This window comes from Chiloscyllium punctatum, chromosome 25 (genome assembly GCF_047496795.1).
Source record: "Chiloscyllium punctatum isolate Juve2018m chromosome 25, sChiPun1.3, whole genome shotgun sequence".
NCBI lineage: Eukaryota > Metazoa > Chordata > Chondrichthyes > Orectolobiformes > Hemiscylliidae > Chiloscyllium > Chiloscyllium punctatum.
The window spans coordinates 50,765,037-50,789,916 of record NC_092763.1 but is presented as its reverse complement, the minus strand read 5'-3'; the positions used below and the strand labels follow the sequence as shown (position 1 = coordinate 50,789,916).

Here is a 24,880-nt window from a genome sequence, read left to right as displayed (position 1 = left end):
CGGAGGAAACAACACAGAAGCGCTTCACAGGAGGCTCCCAAGCACTGAGGATGTCACCTAGACAGGGGACGAAACATCTGCAACACAAATTCCCAGCTCGGCGAACAGAACCACAACAATAATTTAAACCTTTCAAACGATTTCCACAGATTCAAATGATAAAATCTCATGTAAGGTATCTATTTCCTGTTTCAGTTTCTCAACCAAAAGTATGGCACTTCAGACCATTTCCTGAGTCATATTTTAAGGGTGGAAAATTTGCAGCCAAAAACAAACTTTTTGGAAGCATTATTGTATGTTATCTTCAGGCTGCCCTGATGTGCCACTATATTTAAAAGCAATGTATATTATTGCTAACATTTGACAAGCTTGATGTTTCAAGCTAGGTCTTGTTGATTTAAAAAAATGTTTTTCATGAAAGTTGAGAAGGCCTTTCGGGGGTCTTTGTTTCTTCATGAGAAGGTCTGACACTGCCTAAATGTTTCTTACTGTGAAACACATGGAATGTGAGGCTGAAGTCAGGGTTGTTTCTGTCATTTTGCTAATGGCTTGCAAATGCTGTGTAGTTGTTTCTATTTCCTACAAAAGCAGCATCATCACTTTTTAATTTAAAACTGCCAATTTGTTATAAGATTTCACTTCATAGTTCTGTCAGGTGCAGATTTTTAATGTTTCTAAAACGCAAACATTTTAAAATTAATATGTACACACTAAAATGTAGAGTATGCTAACTTTCTTGTACCTATGCTATCCCTTAAAAGAAAGGCCTGTCTGTTGCTATAGCCCATAGTTCCCTGGTTCAAACTCTTTGCTGAGTTGGCTAATTTCACCCAGGCTGGTAGTAGGCACACTACCTTCAACCTTAGAGAGGTAAAAATCAGATAGAATCCTTTGTCCTAATTGTTGACTCGCCACCCAAAACTTACCACTCACCTGTTTTATGGAAAGTGCATTTGTGTTATTGTGTACAGCACTGTTGGTTAGGTGGCTAGAGTGTGAAGTAGCATACTGTCAAGTCAAGGTTCAACCCCTACATGATCTTTGGGAGCTCTTGGATGCCTGCCTGCTTACTTTGCCCCAGATTTTATGTTGTGTGGTGGCCCTCAAGACTACATAACTAATTGTTCCTCTCCTGGAGTAAGATGCATGTGGTCCATTCTGGTCTGTGGCTAGTTACAGACTTTACCTACCTGGGTTTGGACAAGATTAGTCTCTAGAATTGAGTGCTGCTATGGTTGCAGTTTCCCAACTTTCATAGCCACTGCAGTGATGTTACACAGGGCTGCTGCTGCCAGGGAACCATATCCTAGCAAGACAGTTGGTTAGAACAAAAACCACATCATTTCGTTGTATCTGAAACTATTTTGTAGCTGACATTTAAATACAGCAAAAAGCAATGCCTGGAATGATCAGAAATGACATTTGTTTGTTGATACAAATTGTATCTCTTTTCTTGATTGTAGAAAATTATTTATTAAATGTACAGTTTTCATCGGTAGACTAGCTTTATCAAATCTTGCCACAATGTTTGTGACACTGTGTGTCACTGGGAGTAGCCCATGGGTATGTATGAATTTTTACTGGGCACAGTAGTTTGTAGACCTGAATTTTTAAATTCATGTTCTTCAGATGTGCACACATATTGTGTACAGTACCAGTGTCATTATTCATAACATTTATTAGGATTAAAAAGTATTGTTTCCAAAAGCTGAACAGTAACAGATTTTTACATCCACATTACCTAGTATTTATTTATAACCATCTTTTCCTCATTTCTGTCGTCTTTTATAAAATAATAGCCCAAAAGATCTTTCACTCTCAAATGAGGACTGTCAACTGATTTCCTCCTTTTATTTCCAGTGGGACTCTATCCCCAGTGTAAGAGGATCAAAATGAGCAGAGCAAATAATTCCATGCAATTCCTAGGGCATGACCAATCGGGTACAACTGTACTATTTGGAAAAAAAAATTGTACTTCTTGGTTTTATTTCTGTGTGAAATTTACCACCTCAATTCACTTCTGCACACCTTTTATAGATCTGTAACTGTTGGCTTTTCAGCATAGCTCAAATCATCCTAGGAAGTGCAGAACCGAAATCAGTCCCTCAGGCTGTTTTCAGTGAACATACAGCACTAAAACTTTATACACTATTACAGTCAAATAGTCGGCTTTTCTACACCCTAAAATGGAACATTGTAGTCTAGCTAGAATCTCTATTGTGAAATTCTAAAATTGAAATCAATATTGAACAGACTTGCGCCTGTATAGGACTTGGCCCCTCATTACCTCATTGGGAGCCAAGTATTTAGCCTCATTGAGGACATGAGTTGTGTTACTCAAGAATTTTATTTACAAAAATACTTTTGTAATGTTTGGGAAAATATAGAATTAATTAATCTTATCCACTTCTTGCATACATTATTAGTTTTCTGTTGATAGCCCAGCCTATTTGATGAAATTCTGCATAGCAGAACTGTCACTCCATATGCTCTGCAATAGAAATAAATATACATGAATTAAACCAGTCTTAATTTTATTGGAAGCAATATTTTTTAACCTTACTGCCTGCCTAACCTTGGCTCTTATCATGTAGAACCCCTCTCTAAAGAAATGTTTGAATTGTGTTTCTTTAAAAGAAATATGGCAAAGTTTAAGCTACAGCTTCCCATTTTGGTTGGTCAGACAATAGACCTATCTGTTGCATGTTTAAACATGTTTTAGTCTGATATTTCAAATTCAATTTTTAAACATTAATTTTGAAAGAATTGATCTAGGCTCTCATTGAGCAAAACAGCCCTGTGTCTTTTTTTTCAAATCTTTTGATTCCATAGGAAGTACTGTAAAGGTCTGAAATGTCTGTTGAAGGCTAACAAATGGGATGCTGCAGGTTTAAGCAACATGGTTGATATTCAGAATTTTTAGATGTACATGGGGCATTTTGCATCCTTACGTGCCTGCCTGTTCTTTGCAACTGTTCAGAAACCCAGCGTAAGGACAACACATTTTAGATTTTTCTGTACAATTTGAGAATGGTTACCTTTTGCATTTGGAATGTCGGGTCTCTTCAATCAGTTGCAAGAATGACAGTAATCTGTGCAATGAGCTAGAATAAAATCTGCATTATTGAAGAAACACCAATAAAATGTTTGTGATGTTCAGTGAGACCCTCTTTTCATTACTGCTTTTGTTGGTTGCATGTACAATCTCGTCTATTAAAGGGAGAATAAATTTGACTTCTGAGTTTCTCACCCCTGTAAAAAAAAATCTTGTAAAAATAATTTGCCTTGATTAATTGCTTTCTTTTTGCTACATATCTGGAGTTTATTCTTATCCCCAGATAGGATCAAAGTGTAATATATTCAGTGAAACTTGTTTGAAGAGATCATAGTTTGTGTAGATTTACTGTATTTAGCTTGTGTACAGATAGCTTAATGTGTGAAAATATAAATAGAATATATATATTTTATTAGATTAGTCCATTTGTTTTATGATCTGATTTTTGTTCTGTTCCTTATAATGAAAATGTTGGCTTTTATCTGTAGTAAAACAAAAAAAAACTCTTTGGGTTTGTAGTCCCAAACAAAATGTAAGTCTTAATGACAAAATGTGTCTCTGTCACTTTGAGAATTTAAAAAAAAGCAAATATGTTTTTAAGCATGCTATACCTTTTATTGTGTATGGAAAACGTGATAAATTGTGCCAAGTGTTGGATGGTAAAATTATGCTTTTAGTTTTGAGCACAGCTAACTCTAGCTGATATTAATTGTATTAGGAAATGCGACAAGGCTGCTATGACTTTAAATCATTTTCATTGTTGCAACATAAATGTTCTGCGCTTTGGCTTTAGTTCATGTCCAACCAGCTTTTGTACAAATGTAAATGAATTAAAAGTGGGTGCATTCATAAAAGATCACAACAGTTGCTTAGGTACACAAATACTGCTTGGCAGCAACTGTTCTTTCAACCTGCAACAAGGGGCTAGTTCTAAATTAAACCATACTGCCAATAGGTTATTAGCACATTAATACCAGTCTGCTATAGCTAAAGTTGTTCTTAATCCACTATGCTCTAATACTGTACAACAATCTTCCTGTCCATCTCAACCTGTAGAGCTTAAAGTACCATCTAAACAAAAAAAACATTTTAAAAGTCAAGCTCCAACAGTATTGTTATAAAGCAAACATTTCACAGTCACCACTACAATTACACAAGTCCTTGGGAAAACACTGCAAAATTAGCTATCTTCTAAATATTAACATTTTTGAGCGATATATACATGACATTGTAAATGTCATCTTGACAAAGTGGCCTTGAAAATCTACTTTTCATAAACTGATTTTGCAGTGTTGCATTTGGATCTGTACAATAGAAGTAAATACAGGGTGTTTACTTTGACAATGGTATGAATATGAAGTGTATATTCAGGTAATTAATTCAGTTTTGATGATTGATTGCACTCTAGGAGTAGCGGGGTAACAAAATTGATTTTTGTGCCTTTTTAAGCAGGATTATGGACACAACTTCAAATGGGTTGTATTTTTGTGCATTGGCGTGTGTTCCATACAAGGTGTGCAATTTAAGAATGTATTCAATTTAGTGTTTATTTGCATGAAGTAAAGGTTGTAACTACCAAAAAAAACTGCCCTAAACAAACATGTTTATTAGTGCCAAATGTAACCAATTTGTAGTAAAGCATTTAAAAATTACTACATAATGTTACATGTAGTCAATAAAAGTTACTTTCTAAAAGTAAAATGTTGATTTCTTGTATTATCATTTTATGGGAAAGGTGAACTCAGTGCAATATCACTTCATATCTGTAATGAAGTAAACAGAAGCTTTATCATAGAGTTTAGTACATGTGAATCTTTTTGCATTAAATGAAACTGATTATCTGCACAAAAATAAGTACAGTACAAAAACCTATTCAGTCCATCTGTAAGCTTTCTATCTCCGCATGCGAGGGCCAACCCTGGGCTTTACATGTTTGTTTCTACCACTTTGCTTGCAACCTGTTTGCAGTCAAACTCCAACATCTGTTTGCTGTACCTGTGTCTTCTGTAGGATCCCCACCCCCCAATGTTTGTTTTATTCATTCTTAGTGTTTCATGAAACTTTCATGAGCAGAGCACTGCACTCTTCACGTTCTGTAATTTGGTTCACAGTTGAAATTAGCAGCTGAAATCAATGCATTTCTGGACCAATATTCCAATTGTATTTTTTTCACACACATTTGACTTGTAATTTAAGGGAAAGAAAAAGACCACGATGAATCCATACCTATACAGGGGGAAAAAAGGTTTGAGAAAATTAGTTGTTCTAAAGTGGGAAATGCAAATGAAGTACAATGAAAGCTGAGCCAGAACCCAAAAAGAAAACAGGAGCCATGTTGTTGTCATTTATTTTTGTAATATAAAAAAGGTATTCACTTACTAGTTTACACACATTGTCAAATTGTATAAACACAAATGATTGAGTTTATGACAGAAACCTCAATACTAGTTTAAGAGAAACTACTTTATTGGCAGGCCATGAGGGGTAAAGTATCATTTCATTATACCCTTAGATGGCTAATTGACAGCCAATTAACTTTAAAAGAAATGGTAAATATTGGAAAAAATACAGCCATCCTAGCAGCATCAGGAAAAAAGGCAAATTCATACTTCAGAAACCAATCTTCAATACATAGGTGTACATGCTTTTTAAAGGAGCAAGGGGAGTACAGGTTTTCAAAATGCAAAACAATGAAACATCTGAAAGTTGCTTTTTCACTAGAACAGTTTCAATCCAGCTTTCAGTCTGTATAGGTCACTCTGAGTCCACCATAAACCTTCTGAGTCTGCACAAGGTAATCCTGTGGTACTAGAAGAAAAAACAAATTTTAAGCAATAGGTAAATAGAGGCAAAAAATCTCAAAGTATAAATGCAGATTAAAGGAGGACATGCATACAGGCCATAAGATGACAGCTAAATACTTACAGGTTAAATAACATCCTTGGGTGAGGAAGGTGAAAAAGAGATTTAAAAAAAAAACGTTTTCATGCAGATTGCCACTTCACCCAGCTTTTTTTTTGAAAAAAAGCTGAAGGAGGCAAAATATTCCATTCTGACAATTCTTTCATGGTGCCCTATTGTTGAGGGAAGACAAACCATACCTCTTCACAGCAGTCAGCTGCAGTATTGTGACACTTACAGGCCCAGACAGCTGCTGTTCAATGGCAAATCTGGCAGTAATAGGGATGGTAGGGTGACTCTACTTCAGTAGCAGAAGGGGGAGGTGTGTTTAAGTTAGAAAGGTGTTGTGCAGGAGGAGCTAGAGGGGCTAAGGTGGGGAATGTGCTCTGTGGAAGAGGTTCAGGTCTTGGGGGAAGAAGTGGCTGAAGCGTGTCAGGTATCTAGCAAGGGAAGGAGATTGGATCAGGCTAGAGTTTGATGGGGTATGGTAGGAGGAGAGGAAAGGCAAGACAAGTATGGGATCAGTTGAATGTTCACCCAGTGGTCCTCAGATGCTACCTGACCTGCTGTGCTTTTCCAGCACCACTCTAATCTACACTCTGATCTCCAGCATCTGCAGTCCTCACTTTCGCCCAGTGGTTTGACAGCTTTTTCTAAGTAACAATTTTGTTAATCTCATCAGAATCCACTGAACTCTGAATGAAAATGGGAGACTTCTGGAGGATTTCAGATGTAGAGGAATTGCGCAGTGGAATCTTCAATTTGCTTGGAGTCTGAAGATGGGATTCTCACAAGCAGTTCCCATCGACAATGTAATAAAAACCAAGTCTATCAGAAAATCCAAGCCAGGGTTTCCACTTACAGTGCAATGAGTTCTCCTGGAAAATGCATGTGTGCAACCCTCAGCAATATTTCTCTGCTCTTGTATTCTATCCCACTTGAAATGGATGCTAACATTACATTTGCCTTTCTAACTGCCAACTGAACCGGTATGGTAACTTTTGAACTAGGAATCCCAAGTTACTTTAAAAAATCCAAAAGAACTGTGGGTGCTGGAATCAGAAACAAAAACAGAAATTGCTGAAAAACTCAGTGGGTCTGACAGCATCTGTGGGTGAGAAAGCAAAATTAATGCTTCGTGATAGTGAAGGCAGCATTTGGTATGCTTTCCTTTATTGGTCAGAATATTGAGTATAGGAATTGGGAGGTCATGTTTTGGCTGTACAGGACGTTGATTAGGCGATTTTTGGAATAGTGTGTGCAATTCTGCTTTCCTTCCTATCAGAAGGATGTTGTGAAAAGGGACCTAAAGGGGCAACTTTTTCACCCAGAGGGTGGTGCGTGCATGGAATGAGCTGCCAAAGGAAGTGGTGGAGGCTGGTACAATTACAACATTTAAAAGGCATTTGGATCAGCATATGAATAAGAATAGAGTGATATAGGCCAAGTGTTGGCAAACGGGACTAGATTAGGTAAGGGTATCTGGTCAGCCTGGATAATTTGGACCGAAAGGTCTGTTTCCATGCTGTACATCTCTATGATTCTGTGACCCTTCTTCACAATCTGGACCTGAAAAGTTAACTCTTCTTTCTCTCCAAATGCTGCCAAACCTGCTGAGTTTTTGGACCAATATTTGTTTTGCTCTTAAGTCCCTTTGTGCTTCAGATTTCAAAAGCTTTGTCCCCATTTAGAAAATTGGCTATGCTTCTATTCTTCCTACCAAAAGTGCACAACCTCACATTTTCCCCACATTGTATTCCACCTGCCACTTCTTTGCCCACTCACCTAGTCTGTCCAATTCTTTCTACAGCCTCCTCACTTTCTGAACATCACCTACTCCTCCACCTATCTTTGTCTCATCTGTAAACTAAGCCACATGGCCTCAGTTCCTTCATCTAAATTTTTAAAAAAATCACAACACCAGGTAATAGTCCAAAAGGTTTAATTGGAAGCACTAGCTTTCAGAGCGCCGCTCAACCACCTGATGAAGGAGCGGCGCTCCGAAAGCTAGTGCTTTCAATTCAACCTGTTGGACTATAACCTGGTGTTGTTGTGATTTTTAACTTTGTACATCCCAGTCTAACACCAGTATCTCCAAATCATCTCCAAATCTAGATTGTTTGTTTATGTACATGTGAATAATTGTGGTCCCAACATCAAACTCTGTGGAACCCTGACTGCCACCCTGAAAAAGACCCTTTTTGTCCCCACTCTGCCTTTTGCCAATCAGCCAATCCTGTCCATGCCAGTATTGTGCCCCTAACACCATGGGCTCTCATTTTATTTGCAATCATCTTGGGTGGCACCTTCTCAAAGACCTTCTAGAAATCCAAACAGATCACAATCACTGGCTCTCCTACGTCTAACTTGTTCATTACCTCCTCAAAGAATTTGAACAGATTTGTCAGGCAAGACATCCCCGTGATGAAGCCATGCTGACTCAGCTGGTACTCTGGGATCTCATTTTTAATAATGGACTCTAAAATCTTACCAATGACCAAGGTCAGACTAACCAACCTACAATTTCCTGCTTTCTGCCTCCCTCGTTTCTTAAACAGAGATGTTACATTATACATTTTCCAGTTCCCTGGGACTGTTCCTGACTGCAGAGAGTCCTGAAAGATCACCAATACTTCCACTATCTCCTTCAGAACTGTGGGGTGTAATCCATCTGGACCAGGTGATTTATCCACCTTCTGAACTTTCAGATTTCCCAGCATCTTCTCCTTAATGCTGGCTATCACACTCAGCTCTGTGCTAACTCCTGAAGTTCTGGTTTGCTACTGGTGTTTTCCACTATGATAGCCTGGAACATGGTTGTTTCCCCAGCACACTGTGGGAAAAGTTTCTGCCTCTTTGCAATACCACATTGTCAAATAAAGAAAGCCTGTATGAGGATAACTGGGATCTTGGTTCATGTCACACTATAGGTGACCCCACCACACTATACACACACACACACTCACTCACAGACACTCTTTCACAGACATATACTCCCCTCTCTCACACGCGCACACAAACACAGCTCCCCCACATTCTCTCCCGCGCCCCCCAAACTCTCGAGTGAATTTGTACTTGCAGATTTGTATTTACAAATATTACAGTTTGTTCAAAAATCACAATCTGTAGACAGTCAATGTGGCATTTTATAAATTCCTACTTAGGAAATAAAACCAGTCAACTCTAAGCTGTGTTATAAACAGACTTCAACCATGGCTTCAAACCTAAAATGCATTGTCTGACCACCTTTATTCACCTTTATTCTGATGAAATTATCTTGAGACAGTGACTTGAAATAAATTCTGGGATTTACATATTAGTCAATCAAAATCTGCACCTCTATTCTAACTTATTAAAAACTTAATAGGCATCTAGATTTGTTCAATACATTTACACAAGTTGTGTGACCCTTTGATCTTTTAAATTATAAATTCTGTGTCTGATGTATTCTCTCACACAAGCTGCCTGAGGAAGGAGCGTGGGCTCTGAAAGCTTGCAGTTTCAAATAAACCCATTAGACTATAACTCAGCATCATGTGATTTTTGACTCTGCACAAGTCCCATGAGTACATATTGGACAATGTATTTCTAATGGAACAATGGAAGTATACATGTACAATGTCAACACCTAGTGCAAAAGGGTATTAGTTCAAAGTATTTGTGGAAAAAAAAACAAAATAAAACTGTTCACGTACAGAAGGCCACATTCTATACCTGTTCTCTATTTTTCTGAAAATATACCCAAGTTGTCAAGATCTCTATAGATTACTAGTCGGACAAGCAATCCAGCTAATCACAGGAGTATCCATCATAGCACAATAAGAACACTTCAAAATCCTGTTCCAGGTTCAAGCATGGAATTCAAGTTGATAGTGCAGAATTTCCTTAATACTGCCCTGAACTGTCAGAAGTATCAACTTTTAGTGGAAAAACATTGAATTGAGATCACATCTGCTTCCTGAAACAGATGTTTCAGACTTCACAGGATTACTCAAAGTAGTGAGGAATTTTGTTTTGATGTTCAAGCCAACATTTGTACCCAATCAACACCTTCAAAGTAACTATTTAACTGGTCACTCATCCATGCAATCTGTTTACTGACTCTGCTCAAATATGATGTAATCAGCATATGCTGACTTGCTTTCAGAGGCATCCTGAGAATACAAAAGCCCCAGGGGGTTTGGAGTTAGAAGGAGTGGCGGATAGGCTGGGACTTTTTCTCACTGAAGCACAAGAGTTTGAGAGATGACCTTATAGAGGTTAATAAATCATGAGGGGCATAGGTAAGGTGAATAGCAAACCTCTTTTCCCTGGAATAGGGAAGTCCAAAACTGGGAGGCCTACTTCTAAAGATTTAAATGGGACCTTAGAGGCAACTTTTTCTCTCTCCGGATGGTTCGTATGTGGAATGAACTGCCAGAGGAAATGGTAGATACAAGTATAGTTACAACATTTAAAATACAGTTGAATAGGTACCTGAACAGGAAATCTTTAGAGGGATATAGGCCAAACACAGGCAAGGTGGGACTAGTTTACTTTGGGGAAACTTGGTCAGCATAGACGAATTGGATCGAAGGGTCTCTTTCCATGCTGTATGACTGACTCCATTGCACGTTACATCCCAGTCAAGTTCATTTTTAGCCGTTTATCCCAACTAAAGTCATGAACTAGTTGAGCCTTTGCTCTCCTTTAGATGTTCTCTAATACTACAACCAAACTCTCAGAATAACCAAAACTACCTCTGATGTGGAGATACTGGTGTTGGACTGGGGTGGACCAAGTTACAAGTCCATCGGGTTTATTTTAAATCACAAGCTTTCATAGTGATGCTCCTTTGTCAGGTTCACCTGACAATTTCAAACAAACCTGTTGGACTATAGCCTGATGTCATGTGACTCCTGACCAAAATGACCTCATCCTCCTCTTCTGGCAAACATTCCAAACTTACTGTGGATTTCTGAATATCTAGCCGTTTCTTGCTGGTTTTTCTGTTAGATTTCTAACTGCCCAGCAATTTTCCTCCCTTCAGTTCTCAATCCACAATCTCAGCTTGGAGAAACTGAGATCCTGGTCCCCACAGAATCGCTTTAGAAGCCACCAAAACATTAACTAATTTCCGTGTTCTCTGATCTCAGACCAGTTTGTTGCTTCTGATAATTCACTCTCACCAATCTGTACTATCTCCCTGTATATTTTACTGTAGGTGGAACATGAGCAACAGTGAAGGGAAACAAACGGTGAAGTTTGCTGGCAAATCACCTTCCATCTCGAACTTGCCAAGACAGCATTCTCTTTTTCCTTGACTTTTCCACAATACGATCATAAACTGCAAATTGCTCACTTCCTTCTTTGTAGTCATCCCCTTCCTGAGACTACCTTTGCCACATTCTACCAAATTATTTGGAAAATAATTGAGAGATGGAGCTTCCTTTTGCAACTACAAAGGCATATCCCACATTTTTAAGTTCCTTCACTATCACTGGGTCAAAATCTTGGAACTCCCTCACATACAACAGTGTGGGTGGCATCAGCACCAAATGGATTGCAACAGTTCAAGAAGGCTTGCTCATCAACACCTTCTCAAAAGCACATTCAGATGGGAAATAAATAGTGTCCTATCCAGGAAAGCCCACAGCACCAAAATGAATGAAACCGAACACACCTCAAATCCAACTAGTCAAAACTTCTGTCACTGTTGCCTGACCCCCACCATGATCTGCCTTTATTTAACTCCACTCATATAATGCTCTGACCTTGGCCGCCATGGGTCTGGTCTCCATACCCTCCACCTTTACAGCCATGCCCCAGTGCCCGTGCCATGATCTTACAAGGAATATATCTGCTGAAGCACTTTTGGCTTTCCCAGGCAGTAGTCAGCCTGTCAATAAGGTTGGCTGTCAGGGAGAAAATGCAATTTAACTAAGTGGCAGCAATATACTGCCATTACAATGGCAAAATTTACACATGCCTGATATTAATCATTCCTATTCCCAGGAAAAATATTACTCCAAGTAAGGATTATTTGGTATGCTGTGCTTACACCCTGCTCAATGTCAAACTTCACTGTCTCAACGATGGTAAAGCTAGCATTCCACCTAGTCCTGTTAGGTTATCAACCCATTAAAATATTAGCAGTTTACTTAAGGTCACAGAGAAACAACATGGCAATTGTATCAGAGGTTTTATAGTATGGAAAAAGATACTCGACCCATTTTGTCTGTAACATATCCATCTATTCCAGTATATGGCCCATAGTCTTGTGTGCTATGCAATTCAACTGCTCACCCAAATATTCTTAAAATGTCTTCATGGCGACCACCTTTAACACCTGTTTAAGCAGTGATTTCCAGACTGCCACCATCCTTAGAGTCAAAAAACTTTTCCTCAAATTCCCTAACCACCTGGTCCTTACCTTAAAACTGTGCCCTAGGTTACTGAACCCTCCCAAGAGAAAATGTTTCTATCTTTTTATTCTAGACAGCTAAGCCAGTATATCCAATGTCCATCCTAATTGCCCAGATAGCATTTAAGAGTCAATCACATTTGAGACCATGTAGGCCATACCTTGATAAGGATGGCAGTTTCCTTCCATAAAAGAACATTACCAAACAAGATGGGTTTTCCACAAACAACAACAGTTTCATGGTCATCATTAGGCCCAAAATTCCATATTTTTTTCACTGAATTTTATTCAAATTCCACCATCTACCATGGTCGGAATTGAATCAGAGGTCCCAGACCTGGGTCAATAGTCTAACAATAATATCACTAGGCGACTGCCTCCCTTATCTATGCCCCTCATAACTTTTAACACCACACTGGAATCCCTTTTTGTCTGCTCTAAGGAAAACAACCCCAGCTTATCTAGTTCCCCTTCAAAGCAGAATCATATGCAGCTCAGGCAACATCCTAATTAATCTCCTCTGCGTCCTCTAGAATACAACCATACCCCTACTATAGTGTAGTGACCAGGACTGCACACAGTATAGACTTATACAGTATAAAACGGATCCTTTAACCAATCATGTTTGTAGCACCAGTATTACACTACTACCTATAGCAGACCAACTTCATATTCAAGACTATAGGCCCAGCAAAGGTAAAACACTTCAAATACTCAGCCAAGTACTTTTTAAAGATTGTAAGGTTTTCCACCACAACTACATTTCCAGGCAGTGCATTCCAGACCTTACCAGCCTCTGGGTGAAAAACCTGCTCTTCAAATCCCCTCTAAATCCCTACCTTCCACTTTAAAGGTATGTCCCCTTGTTGTTGACCCTTCAACTAAGGAAACAGCCGCTTCCTATTCACTCTTTCCACTGTCCTGAATCTCATACCTCTACCAAGTCCCCCCTCAACCTTCTCTGCTCCAAAGAAAATGTCCTGAGCTCACCCAGCCTCTCTTCATAGCTAAAATGCTCCAACCCAGGCAACATTCTGGTGAATTTCCTTTACAATCCCTCCAGTGCAATCATACACTTCTTATAGTGTAGTGACCAGAACTGCACACTGCACTTGAACTGTGCCTAACGAAAGTTCTGTACATCTCCAAAATGACCTCCCTGCTCTTTAACCTATGTCACAAATGATAAGGTAAGCATCCAAATGCCTTCTTAACTACCTTATTACCTATCCTGCCACCTTCTGGAATGAGCACCCAAAGATCCTTCAGTTCCTCTCAACTGCCCAGTGTCTTACCATTCATTGAATAAGCCATTGCCTTGTGCCCTCTTCCAAAGTGCATCATCTTACATTTACCAGGGTGAAATTCCATTTGCCACTGATCTGTCCACATGACCACTTTTATTCTCACCATCAAGTACCCAGCCAAACTTTGTGTCATCTGCAAACAAACCAATAAGGGACACAGAGTGGATCCCTATGGCACACTACTACAGACTGGATTCCAGTCATACAGCCTTCTACTACCTCTGCCTCCTATCAGTAAGCCAGTTTTTGATCCACCTTACCCAGTTACCCTGTCCCATGCAGCTTTTATCTTCTTTATCTACTTCCCATGTGGGACCTTGTCAAAGGCCTTGCAGAAATCCAAGTAAACTACCTCAATTGTCTTACTCTCATACAAACATATGGTCACCTCCTCAAATGATTTCACCAGATTTGTTAGGCATAACCTCTCTCTAGCAAAGTTACGCCAACTAGCCCTGATCACACTTGCACCTCTAAATGAAGATTAATTTTACCTCTTCACTATTTTCTCCAATAGTTTCCTTATCACTGCCAGGCTTAATGGTCTATAATTTCCTGGTCTAGGCCTACCACTCTTCTTGTAAAGTGGAACCACATTGGCAGTCCTTCCTGTGGCCAAGATGATTTTAAAAACTGGGTCAGAGCCTGGGATAAGCTCACCTGGACCTGGGGATTTGTCTACTTTTAAATCTGCCAAAAACTCTAATACTTCCTCCTTTTTTATATCATTCTACTCAAGAACTTCACAGTCTATACTCTCCAATTTTGTATTTGCGTCCTCTTTTTCCTAAATAAAGTCAGAGATGAAGAATTTATTCAGTGCTCTCGCAACATCCTCCAGCCTCATGCACAGAATGCCCCCATAGTCCCTAATTCACTTTTCTCTGTCCCTGGTTATTCGTTTCTCTTTGATACATTGTTGAGTATCTTGAAATTCTCCCTAACTTTGCCCATCAATGTCTCTTCTTGCCCCTCCTAATTGCCTTCTGCACTTCCAATAATGTCTTGGCAGTTTTGCTCCCTTTGTACTTGTTAAAACATCTTTCTTTTCCTTTTTATCCAGACCTGAATATTCCTAGACATCCATGGTTCTCTGGGCTGTTGCTTCTACATTTCACCCTAAAGGGAACACGTAACAAGTAACACAAATGGAAAATGTGGTTGACTCTTGACTGCCCTCAGGGTTCAGAGATGGACAATAAATGCTGCCGAGCCAGCAATGCCCTAATTTGATTAATAAATAAGAAAAGGCTTCAACATAACCCCCTTACTCTTGAATTTCATGCCTCTTTAACCATGTTGTCTACTTGTCTTGCTGTCTTCAAGGATCTATTGACATACACATCAAGGTCCCTCTGATCCTCTGAATCTCAAAGGGTTCTACCATTCTATGTATATCCCTTTGCCTGGTCAGTCCTTCCAAAATGTTTTTAGAATTAGGTTCTTTGTCACCTGTACTGAAGTACTGGAGTACAGTGAAAAGTGTACTAAGTTGCCATTTCTGGTGCCACCTTAGCTACAAAATCTTAACATACAAAGTAGAGAAATAAAGAAATGAGGTAGAAGTTCAATACTACAGCTCTTCTTACTATGAAACAGAAAAATAAAGAAATAGAGTTACAAGTTCAAGATTACAGGCCTTCTTTAACCATGAGATTTGCAGAAACTCTACTCTGGGCTTTCCCCATGAGGTTTCGCAAGCCCCATGTTGGGCTCAATCTCTTCCCCCATGCCATCGTCAATCCGCCAACCTGGAGTCCTACCCAGGCTCACCAGCTGCCTTACCATGAGCTGCTATCCAGGCTGGCCAGCCGCCTCGCTGCTGATCGTCTGGACCTCATCGATACCACAACATTGCTGAGTACTAGAGTTCTGCCTGGCTCACCAGCTGCTACAACGCTCCAAACCACAAATCTCTCTCCAGTAGGTAAATAAACAAAAAAGAGAAAAAAGAAGAAGACTGGACAGAGTGGACATGGCTGGGCTCAGATGCTAACTACTCCACCACCGCCATCAAAACGCATCACCTCATACAGTTGAGGAGTAAATGGTATTTGCCCCTTATTAGCCCATTTGACCAGCCTGCAAGCATTCCTCCACACTATTTACTACACCACCAATTTTCATGTCATCTCCCACATTTATATTCAGATTAATAATGTATATAAACAGCAAAGGACCCAGCACTGAACCCTACAGTATGCCATTGGATACAAGCTTCCATTCAAACAAATCCCTTTGACTATCATTATCTGCTTCCTGCCACTTAGCCAACTTTGGATCCAATTTGTAAAATTGCACTGGATTCCTTGGACTCCTAGTTTCTTAATTAGTCTGCCATGCGAGACCTTATCTAGAACCTTATTGAAGTCCATGTAGACCATGTCAACTGTACTACCCTCATCTACATACAGTCTCCTCTTTGAAAACTTCAATCAAAATCCTCATAGAAAACATTAATCTTTATCATAAATAATTGTGACCCCAGCGCTAGTCATAAGGCACTTCTCAAGTTGCCTGAAAACGCCCCCATTATGTCATCTGTCTTTTATTAGCTAGCCAAGCCTCTATTCAGGCTAACATAATACTCTCAACACTGTGGGCTCTTATTAAGTAACCATATGGATAGTACCTATCAAACACCTTTTGAAAATCCAAACACAGTACATCTACTGGTTCTCCATCTACCCTACTCAAAAGAATAAAAATTACCAGGTAGATCTTCACCTTTATAAAGTCATACGGACTCTACTTGATATATTAGACATTTCTAAATGCTCTACCATTATATCCTTTATAACAGTATAACATTTTCCCAATGATAAATGTTAAGCTAACAAGTCAACAGTTATTGGTTATTGTTTCCTACCTTTTTTAAATAAGGTGTCACATTGGCAATTTTCCAATCCTCTGGGACTTTTCTAGATCTAAAGATTCTTTGTCACATTACTACCAATACATTCATTATCTTGGTAGCTACTTCCTTTAAAATCCTAGAACGCAAACCATCAGATCCAGAAGACCTTAGAGCTTTAGCCTAATTAACTTCTTAGTAACTTTTTTTTCTAGTGATTGTTAGTGTTTATTTGAACCGCCCTTTAGATCCCTAATTATTTAGAGTTTTTGGAATGCCATCTTTGTCCTCCACGAAGACTGATGCAAAATATTTACTAACCTCCTCTATCATTTCTTGGTTCCCCATTATTACCGGCCTAGCCTCTAAGGGGCCTATGTTCTCTTTGGGCTCTTGTTTCTTTTTGTACATTTAAAAGAAGCTCTAACTGTTCATTTTTGTATTAATTGGTATTTAGTTCTCAAAATGTAAGTGAAAACAGAAATTGATGGAAAAACTCTGCAGGTCTGGCAACATCTGTGGAGAGAAAACAGAGTTAATGTCTCAGGTCTAGTGGCCCTTCTTCAGAAACATTAACTCTGCTTGCTCTCCACATATACTGTCAGGCCTGCTGAGTTTTTCCAGCAATTTCCGTTTTTGTTTCTGATTTCCACCATCTGTGGTTCTTTGGTTGAAGGTTATTTTCTCACTATTTATTTTTGGTTACTTTTTGGCTTTTAAAACTTGCCCAATCCTCTTGTTTACCATCCACATTTTTCTTTCTTTTTTAAATTTGATTTTCCCAATCTACAAGGTTAAAGTTAACATGATTAATGGACTGCCATTTTACATACCCTCATTATCTCCTGAATTATTGTCAGGAGTCCGATGAGTAGGTCTGTGCACTAATTCCACCAGCGCTTTCTTCTTTTTTTTTCTTTTTTTAAACCTCCTGCTATACTGGGGATTCTAAGTCATCTGATCCAAGATCACGTCTTGCTTTCATATTTAATCCATCTCATACTAACAAAACTACACCACCACCCTTCCCTTCCTGCCTGCCCTTTTAAAAATTCACAAACTCTTGAATATTTAGTTCCCAACTTTAATCTCCATGTCTATCTGTAATAAATATAAGATCAAGAATTATAGAATCCTTCAGTGCAGATAGAGGCCGTTGAAGCTATCGAGTCTGCACTGATGTACTGAAGAGCATCCCATTCCTATCACCCTTGCCCTGTAACTCCATATTTATCACAGCAAACTCATCTAGCCTACACAACCACGAATTGCTATTACACGGCAATTTAGCACAGTCAATCTACCTAACCTGCACAGAGAGTCATAGTCATAGTCATAGTCATAATCATAATCAAACAATGCCAAAACAGACCCTTTAGTTCAACCTGTCCTTGCCAAACATAATCCCACATACCTGCTCCTGGCCCATATCTCAACAAACCTTTCCTATTCATGTACTTATCTAAATGTCTTTTAAACATTGTAATTGCATCATCTACCATTTCCTAAGGAAGTTCACTCCACATGGAAACCACCCTATATAAAAAAAATTGTCCCTTAAGTCTTTCTCCACTCATCTCAAAAAGGTGCTCCTCAGTCTTGCCTTTCCCTAGAGTGGGGGATTTCAACTACATTAACTCTATTTATACATATTTTATAAGCTTTCAGAAGGTGGCCTCTCACCCTCCTACACTCTTATGAAAAAGTCCCAGCCTTTCTTTATAACTCAAATCTTTCATACCCGACAACATCCTGGTTAATCTCTTCTGAACCTTCTCCAGCTTAATAATATTCTTCCTCTAACTGGGTGACCAGAATTGGACACAGTATTCCAGAAGAGGCATCACCAATGTCCTGTATCACCTCAACACCTTTGGACTATGGGAGGAAACCCACACGGACACAGGGAGACCATACAAATTCTACACAGACAGTCATCCAAGGCTTAATTGAAGCCACGTTCCTGTCATTGTGAGGCACCAGTGCTAACCATTGAGCTACCAAGCCGGCTATCTATAAGATCTAAAAGTGGAGGCAGTGGCCTATTAGCAACGACATTGGATTAGTAATCCAGACCACAAGCTAATATTCTGAGGCAAGCATTCAAATCCCACCATGGTAGATACTGAGTTTTGATTTCATAGAATTCTTCAGCATGGAGAAAGGCCCTTTAACCCAAAGTGGTCCATGCCAGCCAAAATGTCCAGCCACGCTAACTGCATTCCCCTGCACTTGGCCCATATTCTTCTAATCCCTTCCTATCCATGTATTTGTCCAAACACCTTTTCAATGTTGTTAATGCACCTGCCTCAACTACTCCGCTGGCAGCTCATTCCATATGCGTACCACCCTGTGTAAAAAATGTTGCCCCCAGCTTCCCTTTTATTCTTTCCCCTCTAACCTTAAACCGATGCCCTCTATGCCTCGATCATCCAGTTGTGAGGAAAAGACAGAGTGCATTCACTTGATCCATGCCTCCCATGATCTCAAAGGCCTCTATAAGATACCCTCTTGATCTCCTATGCTCTAAAGAAAAAAGTCCCAGCTTGTCCAACCTCTCCCTCTTACTCAGACCATTGAGTCCAGGCAACATGCTTGTAAATTGCCTCTGCACTCTTTCCAGTTTAATAACATCTTTCCTCTAATAAGGTGACCAAAGCTGAACACAATATTCCAAGTGCAGCCTCACCAACGTCCTTTTCACTAGAATTGAATTATATTAAATAGAAAAAAAATCTAGAATTAAATGCTAAAGGTTACCATGATGATTGTTGTAAAATCCCACCTAGTTCACAAATGTGCTTTAGTGAAGGAAATCTGCTGTCCTTACCTTGCCTGATTCACATGCAATTCCAAATCCACAGCAATGTGGTTGATTCTAAAATGGCCCAATCCAGCCACTCAGTTCAAGGAACAATTAAGGTTAGACAATAATAGCCAGCAGCACCACATCCCATGAAAGTATAAAAACAATCCAACATCTATGAGGGGCTGTACTGTTACACTGCACTTCTGAATACTACACTGTGATGATGCTGCTCCTTTAACAAGGTTATGTTTTCCTTGTTTTTTTTTTCACGGTTGTGAGAAGTCTGGGCTTGGATGGGCTTTAGAGCCACTTTGATTACAACTAACAGATACTGCTTCAGGCAAAAGGCTTTTTAAGTTTAAAAAACACTTGTACAATAAAAGGAAAGTGGTCAGTTCTCCCAGCTCAGCTTTTTTCTGGTTTGATTTGGTTTTTGGCAGTCTGGCTGCTACATGAAAACACTCAGGCAGTTGTGAAGCTGCTGAACCCGGTCGTCTATCTCTGACTTTTCCTGTAAAACAGTGTTTGATTTTATCTTTTGCACCAAGCGATGTTTATAGGGATTGTTGCAAGTACTTGGGATGATCTGTTGGGTTTTTGGATAGATTACGTTATTCAGTACTGTTCTCTTTTGTTTGTGTTTCATTTGGTAATGTCCTAAATAAATTCAGTTTTGTTAAAAACTAAGTGGTTTGACCAACTGTGTCCTTCCCGGAATTTCCACGTTACACCTGCTTAAAACGACTGGGCTACTTTCTTGAAATGCTTTTTTTTTGGGGGGGGGGGGGGGGGCGCGGTGGGCGGGGGGAGAAAAGAGATCTGGTCTGGTTCATAACATACCCCAACTTCTTACCAGGCAAAATACAGGTTGAGAAGAAATTCTGGTTTGACATAATTGAGAAAACGAAGCATGATACTGAGCAAGATGTAACGGCAGCACTCTAAACAACCTTGTCAGAATCCCATCTAGTCACTTCACTAAAAATAACTCCAGTGTCTCACCTCTCACACACAGAATGGTTACAACAAGTGTTTTTTCTCATACCATCAAACAGTATTCATGGCATTTCTGTTCTGTTTCTTACTTTGCCAGAAGCATTGCCCCATAATGTGAGCTTAAACAGAGCACACTGTTAGATTATGTAATCAATGGAACGGCAGCAACATGGCTGAGCTCAAGATTGTCCAAGGGAAAGGAAACATGTTAACATTGCACCTTTCACATCCTCAGGTTATCCTAAAGTACTTTACGTTTTTGTAAAGGATCGGCAACTGCATGAATAAAAACGTAGTTGTGTTTTTTTTTAAATTGCATGCAGATACTTATATCATTTATCAAAGGACCCACATTTGATGATTTACCCCATGACTTTGCGTGTGTGTGTGTAGGGGTGGCTTAATTCCATCTTTAACAAGGAAGACTGTTCCACTGAAGACTCAGCCACTGTTTTAACGTGCGAGCAGAGAGAGAGTACTGAAGAAGCGCAGTATCAGAGGGCATGGTCCCCGTGGAATGCTGATAAGGGAGGGGAGGGGAATGTGTGCCTGCTAAAGGTATCCTGCTAGAGCTGGCAGAAAGAGTGTCTTATGATCCTTTGCACTCTTGGACACCATGGTACACTCTTCGTCAGCTCCCAAAACTTCCCCACATCCCTTTCCATGCAATTGCACAAGGTGCAACACTTGACCATTTACTGCCTCTCTCCTCACTATCCAAGACCTTCCTTTTGCTACAATACATTCAATCTAGTCTAGTTTATTTGTTACTCAAATGTAGTCTCCTGTAGATTGGATGATGAAATGCAGAGTGGGTGACTGCTTTGCCAAACACCTATGTTCAGTCCATAAAAAAAGACTGAGCTTCCAGTTGCTTGCCACCTCAACACACGACTGTGTTTCCATGACAGTATTTCTGTCTCAGGCCTACTGTGATACATCAGCGAGGATCAACACAAGCTGGAGGAATAAAATCTTATCTTCCACCTAGGCACCTTGCAGCCTTCAGAACTCAACAGAGTTTAACAATTTCAGAAAACGATCACCCTCCTTCATATTTGTTACGCTCCCCACACACCCCTAGGTCCCTGTATGGGGTTGTTTCCTGCACAGCCAGACCATTTTCAACAAGTCCCGCTTCTCATTAGCACCTTAATTAGCATGTATCTCTTTCTCACTTTATCACAGAACCACAGAAATCCTACAAAATGCAGAAAGAGACTGTTCCAACCATCAAGTCTGCACTGACACTCCGAAGAGCATCCCTCTCAGATCCAACCTACCACCTAATTCCTGTAACCCAACATGGGGCCTTTACCATGGCTAACTCATCGAACCTACACATCCCTGGACACTACTGGGCTTTTGTTTTAATAGCAAGACCAATCCACCTAACTTGCACATCGTTATCATCAACTATTTGTTTGCCTAACCCTTTTTTCCTCTCTCTCTGGGTTTAGGCTCCATGTACTCCACATCGACTCTCTTCTTCCTTTCCCCCCCACATACCACCCCCCACCCACACCCCCCCCAACACCCCCCTTACCCAGCCATCAGCCTAAATACCAGCCATTTTCAGTTTTAACGAAGGACCATTGGACTCAAAACATTGTGCGTTTCTCTCAACAGACGCTACCATACCTGCTGTGTTTCTCCAACATTCTGTTTTTGTTTCAGATTTCCAACATCTGTGTGTTTATTTAATTGAGTTTAACTATTTTAGAACGTGAAGATCTTCTTCCTTAACCATCCTCACAACCCCAAGTCCTATTCTGTATGGACTGTTCCTGGAACAGCCAACCCATTTTCAACTATTCATACTTTCCATGAGCACCATAGAACATTTATGTCTCTCCTGGCTTATTATCATTATCAATCTCTTTCTGTTTCTCCCTTCACCACCAACCATCCCTTCTCTTTTGGAAACATCTCCACATATGCAACTCATTCCTTTCCCATCCATTCACCCCACTACTCCCTCTCCTAGCCTCATCACCAGCATATATACTTCCATTTCCTAGTTGCTTTCAGTTCTGACAAAGGGTCATCAGACTCTAAACATTAACTTTTCTTCTTTCCAAAGGTGCTGCCAGACCTGCCGTATTCCTCCAGCCCTTTCTGTTTTTGTTATAAAAGATCATTATGCTTGTTACAAGAGAATTGAGTTATTTTAGTTTTTGGCCAATTAATAACTATCACCATTATTTCAGTCATTTTCCACATTAATCTTCCTGCGATCTTGCTATAAAAACTGATTCCCACATTTGCCTATGTAACAATGGTGAATACACTTCAAAAAATAATTTAAGAGAATTCATAAAACTCTAGTTATTCTTTTTTTCATCCTCAACTTTACAGTCCCACCCCCTTTAATTTAGTATCAGTGTATTGCACTGTCACCATGTACAAAGATGTGTACATGCAAAGCTTCACTCAAATGATATTAGCGGGATGCATTATATTAGCACTTTTCTTAAACACAAAACATACAGGATGTTTCAATGTAAATTATACCTCACTGCTCCATGTAAATGACTCACCTCCAGGGGTACAGTGCATTAGGATTCTTAATAGATTTGCTCATATAAAGCCTGCACCACATTATAGCTAACACAGTTGAAGAAAATCCCTTAAATTCAGTTTTACAGACAGCCATGCAATCATTCTTGCACTGAATATTGAGTGCAACAAAGTTTTTTGTTAATCAATTTATTTCCTCCAAAAACACCACTGGTTCACGATAATCCTTCTCTATGAAACAAAAAAAATCCAGAGATTCTAGATGTAAGTTTGCTCGCTGAGCTGGAAGGTTCAATTCCAGATGTTTCATCATCCTACTAGGTAACATCTTCAATGGGCCTCAAGAGAAGCACTGCTGGTAATGTCATCACTAATCCAAAGAAACCTAAACATATAAATACAAAGCAGGAATTATCAGCAGTGCTTCGCCTGAGGCCCACTGAAGATGTTACCTAGTAGGGTGACGAAACGTCTGGAAATGCACCTTCCAGCTCAGCAAGCAAACCTACACCCAGAACCTCAACCTGAGCTACAAATCTTCTCAAAACTCGTTAAAATGCAGAGATCTGAAACAAGCAAAGACAAAGGGCTGGGGAAACTAGGCATATCTGGAAGCATCTGTGGAGTTAAAAATCTAATGACCCTTCTTCATTGCGAATTATTCCATTCAATTAAATTGCACTTAATTCCCAAACACATACTAAGGGATCATGCTCACTTTAGCTACTCTATCTTTTATATCCTTGTAGAACTTATTATATTTCTTGCTAGTTTAATCTCATTCTATTCATTTATCATTTTGTTGATTTTTAAATTTTTTTCCATTCATCTGTCTTATCATTAATTCTATGCAATATTTTTTGCCTTTTCTTTCAAACTGATACCTTTTTTAAACTCAACCACAGATATTTCAAACTCTACAAAAGGACTAGTCAATAAAATATATATTTGTTAAAAGCAATGGAATATTTCCTTAAATGTCTACCACCTTCCCTTTTACCAGTTTCCCAGGTCACTGTAGTCAACTCTGCCATTATTTGAGTTTAAGACACCAGTTTCGGATCCAAGTTCCTTAATTTTATCATATTATTCGTGCTTCGAGGATGTTCTCTTATGAAATCATTAATTAGTCTGATCTTATTAAAAATGGGGACAAAGAAAAACAAGTTTTAATAAACTATTCAGAATATATTACTTATCTTCAAGGCTACGTCTGCCAATTAGATTAAGATTTGTCCAATAAGATTAAAACTGTCCACGTTTTGTGCAGCATTCACCTTACAAGACCACATTCAGAGACAAGATGGCGACAGAATAGGCTCCTAGGCTGGAGCTCGTCCACTTGGTCAGTTTATTTTCTTCTTTTTCCAAAATTCATATTTTTTTCTCTCTACTTATCTTAACTCCTCAGCCAGCTTCAGTGGTGGACAACAGAGCTTACACATACTCAATGGACACCCAGCTTCAAGGGACAGGTAAAGCCCAATGTAGACTCCCGGTCTCGAAGTAAAGCCCAGAGTGGACTCTCAGCTTTAGAAGGGCTATGGTACTGAACTTTTACCTTTATTGCTTCATTTTTCTAATCTACATCCAAGACATTGCACCTAGGTATCTTTCTATCCAAGATGGCATTGAAAATAACAACTTCGTACACTTTTCACTATACTCCTGTAACCCTGTACTTGAGTACATGTGACAATAAACCAAATTCTAATTATTTCTTCAGTCCTATATTGTACACAGCGGGCCTATAAACAATTCTTAGCAGTGCTTTCTTTCCCTAATTGATTCTATCCTCAAACTAATTTTTCATCTTCTGAGCCAAGATTATTTCACATTACAATACCGATATCATCCTTCCTGAACAGTGTAACTTTAACTCATTTGAATATTCCGTTCCCAGCCTTTGCAACCATATATCTGTAATAGCTATATTATATCTATTTTGATTTATCTCAATCCATCTAGTTAATTATTTGTTATAAATGCCAAGTGAAATCAAATAAAGAACCTCTAATTCTGCATTTGACCTGTA

The 24,880-nt window shown here is 39.3% G+C and overlaps 1 protein-coding gene across 2 annotated transcripts in view; it reads right to left on the bottom strand.

The window, feature by feature from the left end:
• Positions 1-5,390: 5,390 nt before the first annotated feature.
• The window catches only part of las1l (LAS1 like ribosome biogenesis factor), an 81,847-nt gene continuing 62,357 nt past the window's right edge, over positions 5,391-24,880 (bottom strand). For both annotated transcript variants that reach the window (XM_072595266.1, XM_072595265.1), the window contains exon 13: positions 5,391-5,863. In XM_072595266.1, the coding sequence (XP_072451367.1) occupies positions 5,773-5,863 (91 nt within the window). In that variant the 3' untranslated portion in view covers positions 5,391-5,772. The remainder of the gene's footprint in view (positions 5,864-24,880) is intronic.